The 10,909-nt window shown below is 37.8% G+C and overlaps 3 protein-coding genes across 6 annotated transcripts in view; all 3 read right to left on the bottom strand.

Annotated features, from left to right (window-relative positions):
• lipeb (lipase, hormone-sensitive b) overlaps positions 1 to 768 on the bottom strand; it is a gene marked incomplete in the record, with an annotated part of 35,232 nt that extends 34,464 nt beyond the window's left edge. The window contains 1 exon segment of the mRNA XM_014017273.1: positions 663 to 768. Coding sequence (XP_013872727.1) covers positions 663 to 753 — 91 coding nt within the window.
• Positions 769 to 938: 170 nt separating this feature from the next.
• Positions 939 to 7,117, bottom strand: cd79a (CD79a molecule, immunoglobulin-associated alpha). The gene is made up of 5 exons (XM_014017256.1): positions 7,091 to 7,117; positions 2,658 to 2,991; positions 2,022 to 2,137; positions 1,740 to 1,802; positions 939 to 1,558 (listed from the first exon to the last, which is right to left on the bottom strand). Exons 1-5 carry the CDS (start codon positions 7,115 to 7,117, stop codon positions 1,433 to 1,435), a joined length of 666 nt encoding a protein of 221 aa, XP_013872710.1. The 3' UTR covers positions 939 to 1,432.
• Positions 4,627 to 10,909, bottom strand: part of arhgef1 (Rho guanine nucleotide exchange factor (GEF) 1) — a 56,736-nt gene continuing 50,453 nt past the window's right edge. For all 4 annotated transcript variants that reach the window (XM_014017268.1, XM_014017270.1, XM_014017269.1 and 1 more), the window contains 9 exons: positions 10,609 to 10,776; positions 10,433 to 10,520; positions 10,250 to 10,354; positions 10,080 to 10,132; positions 9,861 to 9,989; positions 9,629 to 9,754; positions 9,347 to 9,537; positions 8,810 to 8,914; positions 4,627 to 7,553 (listed from right to left, as the gene is read on the bottom strand). In XM_014017268.1, the coding sequence (XP_013872722.1) occupies positions 8,843 to 8,914; positions 9,347 to 9,537; positions 9,629 to 9,754; positions 9,861 to 9,989; positions 10,080 to 10,132; positions 10,250 to 10,354; positions 10,433 to 10,520; positions 10,609 to 10,776 (932 nt within the window). In that variant the 3' untranslated portion in view covers positions 4,627 to 7,553; positions 8,810 to 8,842. The remainder of the gene's footprint in view (positions 7,554 to 8,809; positions 8,915 to 9,346; positions 9,538 to 9,628; positions 9,755 to 9,860; positions 9,990 to 10,079; positions 10,133 to 10,249; positions 10,355 to 10,432; positions 10,521 to 10,608; positions 10,777 to 10,909) is intronic.

Genomic DNA, 10,909 nt, shown 5'->3' with positions numbered 1-10,909 from the left:
TACCTGGATTACTGAGATACATCAGGACATATCTCAGAGTGTCCTGGGCCTGAAGGCAACCTATTAATTGTTCATAATTTTGTGTCGTTTTTGTATCATCAGGCTCAAATTGTGATGTTTGTCTTGTAGAGCTAACTTTCATATCAGCCCTCGTCATTAAAGCAGACGGCTGGCCCGACTGCAGCTCAGCAGGCGTTTACACAGTCGACTTGAACTTGATGTTATAATAAATACAATAAACTTTATCGGTCACCAACTGAGGTGATCGGGCCGTCTCCACGGTTACTGAATGATAAACAAGGAAAACAATAACTCGTTATAACGAGAAAAACATGGAATATAATTATAAGCGGAAAACAGTTATAAACAACGGGTTTTTTTAAGCAAACAATGAGATGATGCTCTATAGGATATGGGGGACATAAACAAGGCGTTTTCTTTTCTTACTTTACTACCAACATTTTTAATAGCCTGCGCATGTATATCACAAATATAATGTGTWTTATGGGATATAATAGGGTTAGACCTAAACAGATGTTATAAGCAAGCCGTGGAAGCTAACCTAGTTGCTAACACTAGCAGAGGATAGCGTCTACATGGAGGCAGTTTTTAAATGGGACAAGTGCGAGGAAGCGATGTCAACGTGGAACAGAAAAACTCACCAACAGGACCCTCTTTCAGTTTAGATGACCGTTTTCCATTCACGCCTCTCTCCAATTTGTTACTACCCCCACCCATCTTCCCTGACGCCATCTTCGCCCACTGTTTACGCACCGCCTTCATGTCTCTCCTTCATACCTACCTGWCAGTGGTGAGGCCCCGCCCATATCAACGACATTAGCCAATGAATGACTGCCTCCCTGTTCAGTAGCCAATCGCGACGCTTACAGGAAACCAAACTAACTCAATCCCATTCACCAAGCCGCAGATAAAAGAGATTTGTTCATACAGATGGACTTTATTTGCATTTGTATTCAAAATTTGAATTAAAAAAAATAGTGAAGTGCAAAAAAGAATCAATGTTCAAGTGAACGACAGAGGATGACAACCAGACAACATTTGGTACATAAATCTAAAAAAAAAAAAACTGCATTTCATCTTTATAATCAATATTTTTCAAACAATTTGAAATGTTTAACATCTATTACTAGGGAAATGCGTAGAAAAATATGCAGTAGGTAATGCATATAAAGTAACAAAATGTATAAAATAGCTAAAAAGATTAATAAACCAATTTTTTAATTCTAGCATTTTTTCATAACGCAGTTTTATCTACTTCTGTCTTAATCCTAACTGTGGTTAAGCAATATAAGCTATGTACAAAACGTTTTTTAAGTGTGTATCACAATAATTTTGAGTTCCACACACAATCTACAGCTCTCAAAACAGGCAAACAGGTCCTTTTTGTTTGTCTTTCATCTCTTCACTTTCTTCATGGCTTCTCCAGCTGAATTTCTTCCCTTTCCTCCACACCACTGCGCACATCCTGGTACTGACCCTGCACCTGGGAGCGTTCAATCTGATCATAAGTTGTACAACAGTCATCTAGATTTAGGCCCTGATGTAAGAGATAAGGAGGGAAAAATCAAGTAAGCACACAGTTGTTTTGGTCATACAGTGTACTGGTCAGTGAAAATTAAAATATTGATGCTCTGATCTTTGTTTCTGCAGTAAACTGGATTTTATTGGTCATGGATGCCACGGCTTAAGACAAAAGACCACGATTATTCAATATTCACCTGATATATGTTCTCCTCTTCTGCCTCCACTTTTTTCATCTCTAGTTCCTTTAGGTCCTTTGACTATGAAGGATAAAACAGAACTTGTGAACATTTGCTAATCTTAAGAGTTCAAATAAATAGTAGGAAGATTTTAAGCACTTATGGCTCACAGATTKCAATCATTTATGCTGGTAATGATAAGGAGGCAACATTTTTATTCAGTTTATGCAATCAACCAGCTTTTTTAATGGTCAGTACAGGTCAGAGAGTTTAGACTTATCAGTTTACAAACTTTCTTACTTTGAACAGAATAGTGGCAGATGGCACTATCACACACAGAAGCAGCAGGATCCCTTCAGCTGTCAGGATTGTGTTCTTGGTGCTCTCGCTGAGGTTTATCATCTTCTCCATTAACTCTAATCACAAGCAGGGTTCAGCAATACAGCAAACAAAACAGGACATATGACTTTAAAACACTCCTTTTCCATTGGCATTAARAGAAGCAGAAGTGACTAGAAAAAAATAATAAAAGCCAATTAATTACKTAACAGATTTCCAAGAGTTTTTGTAACTGTTCCACTCAGAATAAAGAACACAACCTGTACAATCAAAGCTATTGTTTGGTCAGTGTAACATGATTTTAAACTAATGCAACACATTGACCTGAATAGTTTGATCTGGTTTTGGTGCTATTTTAAGTAAATAAATGAGTACGTGTGTAATGAAGCCAGTCACATGATGAAAAGATTAACTGCTCTGCAAAATGCACAAATGCTGCCGCTCACACCACTCTTAGATAGACTGAGGTTAACAGGATTTATRGCTTATGAGGTGTAAGCAGTTCTTACAGCTGCTTGACTCCATACACACACATGCAAACTGGCATTCCTGATCAGCTTGCATTACAAAAGCCCCCCACCCCCCTTGCATACTCACTGTAGACCTGCAGGTAGGTGCCATGTGTGAACGTGCTGGAACCCAGCTGACACTGGTACAGCCCAGTGTCATTCAGCTGGACGTTCTTAAAGGTCAGAGTTGAACAGTGTTTAACATCATGATCATATTTCACCTCATGTTCTGAGACTGATATGTTCACTTTATAAACTGAAGAATTGGGCATCCGTTTGACCCAAAAGAAGGCCTGTTTATTGCCTTTGTAGCAGCATTTCAGTTCAGCTGTGTCAGACAGCAGGACCCTCAGGAAGGGCTGGTCGGGCTCTAATTCCACTTTTTCCAAAGCGCAACCGCCTGTGAAAGAAAACAACAAAAACTTCTCTTCAAACTTTTTTTAAACCTTTTTATTGTTTCCTGATGCATCTCAGTAATCCAGGTAAAAAAATCAAAAGGAAAAAAATTGTATAGGTCCTCTGGACGGGTTCTTCTTTAATGAAACGTTTCGTCTCTCTTCCAAGAGACTTCTTCACTTCTTTTTACTGTTAATGCATTGTATGAGGGGGTATTTAAAGACCCATTTTTCTTATCTTTGTAATAGACCTGGTGTCATTTCAGGTTAGGTTAAAACATATTCTGAACTCCAGTCAGGCTTTATTTATTTTTGTTGCTGTTTTTAGTTTTTTTTTGCTGTGTGATGCTATAATTATTTAAACCCAACCCACCCACACACCAGTCTACACCAGTGTTTTCTGAAGTGGGAGCCGACAAGGAGCACWAGGGAGCCTGAGAAAGCTGGAGGGAAGATGAGAAAAAAAAATGCAAAGGCAAAAGAAAAATAATAATAAATAAATCTAATAAATGTTCATAACATCGTTTATTATATTAAAATATAATTTCTAAGAATATATTGAAATATTATTTGAGAAAACTTTCAAGACAATTTTTTTTGTTCTGCTCTTATCGTTAAGTTTGATTTTTTTTCCCCTGTGGGAATTAAAACATGTTAGTTAATAAAATTCTTATGTTAAATAGTGATAAAAAACATTCTAAAAGTTGACGTTTCTTTAAGATTGCTGGTTTGCAAGGGARCGGGGTCTCGGCCACAAGGTCATGCTGTTTGGGAACCCCTAATCTACACACAGTACTCCATAAAGTAAAAATATTTTACATAAATAAAWATAACMCCCCCCCCCCCATTTCTGTTTATTGCAGCTGAGATGTTGTTACCCATTACTTTGACTCCATCTGTGGTTCAATACCAACAGGATATAAATAGGAAAGGGGCACACTTTTGCACTTTCTGAACTYACTGTAACTGACCTCAGTTGGAGTTCAATACCAAACAAATACAATCATTAAATGAACAAAAACATTTTGTCAAGCTGAACAGAGCAGCCTGGCAGCGATAAGCCATCTGTTCAGACAGGAAATGTGGGTCAATGAAGCAAAACTTAAAAACCTAACCCTTAAGCTCATCTATAGTACATTTTCAAGTGTAGACATTACATTTGATGAAAACCAGGGAAAATTAGAACTGATATATGGGGAAAAAAGAAACTTATAAAATTTCTATATATTGTTTTTAAATTTGAATAAAATTAATGTAAAGAATGAAGAGAACAGTAACATAACTTACCAAATAAGCTGCAGAGGACAAAGAAGACAACTACTCCCATATTTTTCTTTTAAAAAGTGGTAAAATCAAGAATTAAAAAGGGAGAAAAAAATCAATAACCAGTTGTAGAAAACTCAAAACCTTAAAGCGATCCACTCTTTCCTTTTTGTAAAGACACACTGGTGTTTTGGGTCTGTTGCTGTCAGGATTCACGCTTGAACAAATTTGGAACGGCCCACATTTGTTCAAGCACCGAATCTGGACTTCTTTATAGAGGACATTTAGTTATTAAGATTTTAACATTTGTTTTAAAATGATTGCCTAAAAGTTAAGGAAATTAAAATATTTTTGCCTTATAATGTTCTTAGTTTCAACTATAAAACGACAAAGCAGGTGTTTATTTCCCCACTTTATTAAAAAAATGAATTAAAAAACAAAGCGTACCACATTTTTTCCTTAGGTATACATCAATTAAAAGCCTCTTACACAATACGATATACCAAATACACATTATAATTCTTGCATAATCATATATTTTTATATAACAAGACTGCAGAGGCCATTATGACAAGCAGTTTTTTTCTTTTTTGTTTTGCTAAACAGGCCTGTGTGAGCGGACTCAAATCATGCTGATGTAATGGAGATGGAAAGGAAAGAAATGAGCTGTAAGATAAATTTATTCATCATCAAAATGAAAACAACCGTCAACCTTGAACCCATTTGGTTAGCATCTTTGGATGATCTCCTTCTGCCTATTATCAGTCTTACTGTGTTACGGCTGCCATGAAAGCCACAAAATCACTTTGATGTAATTACAAGGCTTTTATSAAGCAGTCAAAAGAAGGCACCACTCTTTAAATACACTTTTTATACATGTTTATAGAATAGGCTACAAAAGGAAAATAACCTGAAGGAGMGAGGGGAGTGTCTGTAACGATCGTCAGCCAATGAAGCACAAAGTTGTCATTGAAGTTTAAAAAACTGTTAAAGGATTATTTCTTTAAATGTGAAAAAAAAAAACAGCTCGACTAAGATTTAGTCGCATTACTTGCATCATGTTTGTGTAAAGACAAGTTACAGACACCTCCTATCTCATAACGGGAAATGCACAGCACATCATTTAAAAAACAAAGAAAAGAACACTTCAATAAGGCAATAACTACCCCAGCCTGCTTGAGTAAACAAATGAAATACACAACAATTCCTTGTAAAAATGTGCAGCTGGAAAAAGTGATCATGCAACCGAGAGAGAGTCAGCATTTTCGTCTACCGCTTTTTCCTTCAAACCACTTAATGTACAGTTTTAAAGAGGAAGACACGGGGAAAGATGGCAGAAAGGTTTCAAAAYGAATGTATAAGTCTGTTATCCTGTGACGTTTAAGTGTCCGAACTGAATATTTGCTGAGGTCGCGAGGTTCAGAAAAGGTACAATCTGTTGTTGTGGCAACAATGATGAAGAATGAATATCAGGAAGTGATCACGATTACAGTGCCCGTAAGAGCAACACTGGAACGAGACAACGGCTTTCCTTCCTCCAAACCCTCAAAGCTTCCTTTGTTAAATTACAGCTTCATTGTCTTCTTGTTGCTTTATTTTGTTTCTGCTGAAGGATCAGACTCCGTTGTTCAATTTAGTACCAGAAGCTTTAACAGTGMTTGGTCTCCAGTCCTCTATACAACGAGGTACAGTACAGTTTGTGGCAGTCAGGCCGGCTAGATGACCTGAAAACAACTCTTTTCAGGTTAAGGTTACTGAGATGTATGAAAAGACATCAGAGACCTGCAGGTTCTGCTGGAATTTGGTCACAAAGGTTGATCATCTGGTTATTTCTTTGTACATTCATTCATGAATCAAGATACTGTGTTTTATTAAAAAAACTACTATTTTATTCATCAGTGTGCTTTGTAACGTCTTTGGTCCTGTGTGCACAGCCTCATTTAAGCCAATACTAAGAATCACACTACAACAATTATACTTACAATCATCAGCTCAGTAAAATATATTGGCAGCTCAGCTTTGATACAAATAAACAGGAAAGCATTTCTTTGTCTCTAATTACACATTTAATCGAATGTCAAACAAAACAGTTTTAACTCCCAACTGAAGTGGATTTTTCTTTTTTTTTCTTTTGGATCAGGAGTTGTAAACTCCACCTGCTAAAAACGGATGCTGAAGAAATGTACACTCTCTGTAAACGTGTGTGTTTGTATTTTGGCAGCATATTTCCTAATCTCTTCTTTTCTTTCCAATTCTCGCATCACTGTCCAACTTCATCCACTCTAAAGCCACTTCAGCTATACAACTTCCTTTTTTCTCCAATCTTGATTTGTACTCATTCCCAGTTTTTTTTAAGCCTTGTCCAACCTTTTTTTTTTTTTGCACACTGCCTTCTCTATTTGGCCCCAGTTTTGTAACGACATCAATCAGATTGGGGCAACTGACTGAACTAAAAAAAAAAGACTCGGAAGAATAAATAAAAGCAGTACAWACAAACAATTCTCCATTATTAACAGCATGATTGCCTATAGTGCCACTATATATAAATGTTTTAATGAAACCTAATAACAGCTAGAACCTTCCAAACAAATATATCCTCAATTAAAAATGTTGTAACACACATACACACACATTCCTGCATGCATCTTTTTAATAACGAGGGCTGCTTATATAAAGCCCTTTTGATCTCYGACAGTTTAAATAAGAACTTTCGCAACAACAGTGTGAATTGAACTAGTTTTGATCAGAAAAAAGTGCWTTTTGTTGTATTTGAGCATAGACTAGAAATAATACATATCAGCAGTAGTTTGTCAATACATCCTTTAACTACATTAGCCTTTTAAGGCCTAATCATTAACTGTACATTGTTATTCTTGGCATTACTGATCATGTTCTAGCGCATGTTTCCTGTGTGCATATGTGTGTTACAGCAGAAAAGAAACACCAATTTTTTTTTAGGCAGCATCATTCTCACAGCAAAATATTGCTTCATTTTTTTGGCACCTCTCTGCAATAATAACTTCCCACTCAAAAGTAGGATATCTGTTTTTTTTTTTTCTTCTTCTTTGTATATCTTTCTTTCTTTCAAGCGTGCACCCAAACAGACGACACACACAGACATGCACACACCTCCCACGATCCCTCACTGAACTACTTGCACTGTGCGCAAAGCCATCACACTCCTCTGGCAGGCAGAAAACTTCCTGCTCGACTGCAAGCAGCTACGATACGAAGAAATATTGCGGCWAGGATCCAGGTAAGATGCACGAGGGTTTAGGAAGATTTGGGAAGCGCCTTTAGAGCCCAAACAAGYGACCACAAAACACCTAAAGGGGGGTAAAAAGAGAAAAGTGTACGTGAGGCAACAGATGGTGAAGAGTACAACTTTCAATGGGAATAGAATCAAATCTATGTTTTCTAAACAAGTTTATCAGGAACAATTGTATTATTTTAGACATTGTAATGTTTCATTTTCTGCCTGTGAGAAACAATGAAAGCTGACCACTAAAACCTTTAAACACCATTTTGGAAAATAARGAAAACATTTAGCAACATTACGTTTTAACCACAGGATTCATTTAGAGTTCTTTGTTTTTTAAATAGTTTGGAARTTCTGCTTCCAAATGTCTTACATAAAAAAAACAACCATTTAGTAACTCTTACTTAATTTAAATTAAAATAGCTGAACATTTTTCCTACTTTCTKGACGTTAGCATTTGATTAACAACTCTTGTATCTACAAGCCAATCATTTGCACCCTTTTATCATTTTCTCRAATTTATGATGTAATTTTGGGATTCTCATTACATATTACTAAGATCATGTGGTTGATTATTATTATTATTGTAATGTACTGTTTAAAATACATTTGTGTTGTTTTTACTTATTGGAAAATACTTTTTATTTCCTTTGTTAATATATGCAACCAATCACATTAAACTGAGGATCAGGTCAAATTTTGTCAAAATGGCCTCAGCACATTTTCAGAGTCCTGCTTTTTAAGCTACGTTTTGATACCTGAATCATCCTTATATCATGAGTGGTTCCAGAGATATGGCTTGATTCGTCTTCCTAATTAGTATAACCTGTTGATAGTTGGTTTGAATCCTGTTAGATTATTCTATTGAGGGATTTTTTGATGAGATTACAAAAATGAAATCTCAAACATTTTTTGGATTTATCAAATAAAAAAACTTTGCTAGCTTGTGGGGAAAATTACAAAAATTGAAGCCTTCTCTGCTCAAAATCATGTTTTATGTAGCTACTGCTCAAAACAGGGCTTAAAAACTAAGATTATATTTCAGACAATTCATTCAAATGATCTATTGATAAGGCTTTTATTTGAACAAAATGCAATTGTTGCAAATGTTTTAACCAATGCACTATAGCTCTCCATATACCACTTTGAGACTTCCTCCTCTGTTTGACGTAATGGGTCACATATTACAATTTAGTTTTCATAAAAAGACCAAAATTATTTTTATTTGGTATCTTATTTGCTACTGTTAGAAATAAGAGAAAAACTCTTGTGTGCAGCGTGTGAAACCAAAACAAATTGAAGTATTCAGTTCAGCGTTCTCACCCAGTGGCCAGCAGGTGGCAAAATGGTGTCTTACTAAAAGTTCCCCTCTACTAGAGAGAACTCAGAAAGGGCCTCCTGCAGCTTGTGATGCTCCTCTTCAACAGCCTACAACGCAGAAAAATCAATATCAGCTTGGGAATTGAGAACAAACTCACTTACAGACAGATGCAATTCAACCTCCTCCTCTTAACATCCACCCTTTGTCTCCCTTGCTGCTTCCCTGACACATCCCATTGCAAGTGCCGGACATAATAGCCATTTTTAGACAAGTCCAATTTCACAAGGCAATTTTCAGCAAAGCAGTAACAGCAGTGGTTAAATGGTTTTCTATTCTCTAGTTTCTTTTTTTTTCTTTCTGCCATTTGGTCCTATTTTGTCCACTGCTCACTCCTTACTTAAGTTATCGGGACTGAAATGGACAGATACGCGTCTCTTTCCACTCGGCTCCAATCTTGTCTCGTCTCCCATCTTTATCTGCCTCTGTCATACAACCTGCTCTCTCGTCGATTCTCTCATCCACTCCCCCTCTCCGTTCACCTGTAGTTTCTTTAGTTGTTCCTCCAGGCTGTGCAGCCTCCGGCGCACTTCGTCCATTCTCTCCTGGGACAACACGAGGGGTGCGCTGATGCTCCCGCCTTCATCTTCCTTTGTCTCTGCAGCTTCTCTTTCACACGGGTTGGAGTTCACCTCCATATAACCCCTGTCTGTGGCCTCACCTTCTTCTGTGGCTTTAAAAAAAACTCTCAATTTAGATGTGCCAAATTTTGCTTTTTAGKTAACATTACAGAAAATACAGGAAAAAAAAGAAGGCCAGACTACCTGTTGACAGAGAGCCTTCTGTTTCTTGATTTGTTCTCTCTGATCGCTCCTCTTCATTTTCTTCATCAGGTTGCGAGTCTTCTGACACACTGATGCTGCCGATCAGCAATCTTTTCAGTGACATCACTAAAAGCAATAATAAGTGAGTTTATCAGTAAATCAAAAGCTAAAAGTGGAGACCAAAAATGAAGAAGGAAATTACAAAAGGAGCAAAATGAAGACACTTATTCACCATCATCCAGAGCATTGTTGGCCACCTTCTCCCGAGCGCTGAGCGGATGAACGCCTTTCTCTGCCAGGAAAGCCATCAGCCTGTGCCTGTGATCCGACTTGTCATCTGTCAAGCTGTCCCTATCGTGATCTACGGATGGAAACAACTCAGCATCACCTGCATGTCTTTAGAAATGTGCAGTAAAGTCTCATTTAGCGTTAAGCTGCACTGCGGTCTCACCACTGCTGCTTTTTAAACTTCCATTCTCAGCTGCGATCAACGGCGCGTTCAGTCTGATGGAGGGAAAACAAGGAGAGAAAAGTAGATTTTATGACAGGAAACTTTGACAGGTAAAGATTCGATTTTGCTTTTTCCAACACACACACACACAAAAAAAAAAAAACACATACGTGGAGGGACTGAAAGGAGCTCCTCCACCAGGAGGCAGATTCAGCACAACGGATGCTCCGCTCTTCTTCAGCTCTTCCACGGTTGACTTTAAGATCTCCGTCCAACTAGAAACGCACGCTAAAATTAGGCTGCAGTTCATTTGTTGGATTTGCAGGTTTTRTCGACCCGTTTCGGACACTCACGTGTTCTTTTCTCCGACAGACTGAGCTACCAGCTCGTAGATCTGAGCACCGCTGTCCCAGGTGAAAATCACATAGAAAGCTTTTCGATCTGACGGAACAATGAAAACCAGTGAGTGGAAGAGTAAATCAGTTGAACCGGATGATGAAAGCGACCTAAATTTGCCCGTGAAGCTCACCCGTCGCCACATCGCGGAGAAAAACGGAGTCCAGCTTTATAATGGGGCTCAGCATCTGTTTGCCTTCCTGCACAGCGATGTTACTCTTGCTTTGGCATTTGAGGACCACTTTGTCATCCTGTTTCTGTAGGAGCACCAGCAGGTCCCCCAGCAGCACACCCTGCACCTCTGAGAACAAAATTAAACTATTAGGGTCACCTAAGTCAGGAACGGGCAGCTGGTGCATCCGACAGACGCCAAATTTTTTCCAATTTAAAAACAATCAAAACGCTCTGTTATGAGTGTTTTTAAGGTAAAAGGC

The sequence above is a fragment of the Austrofundulus limnaeus genome, unplaced genomic scaffold (genome assembly GCF_001266775.1).
Source record: "Austrofundulus limnaeus strain Quisiro unplaced genomic scaffold, Austrofundulus_limnaeus-1.0 Scaffold165, whole genome shotgun sequence".
Classification (NCBI taxonomy): domain Eukaryota; kingdom Metazoa; phylum Chordata; class Actinopteri; order Cyprinodontiformes; family Rivulidae; genus Austrofundulus; species Austrofundulus limnaeus.
Note: the sequence above shows the minus strand (reverse complement) of the source record. Positions and strands in the feature narration are given on the sequence as shown.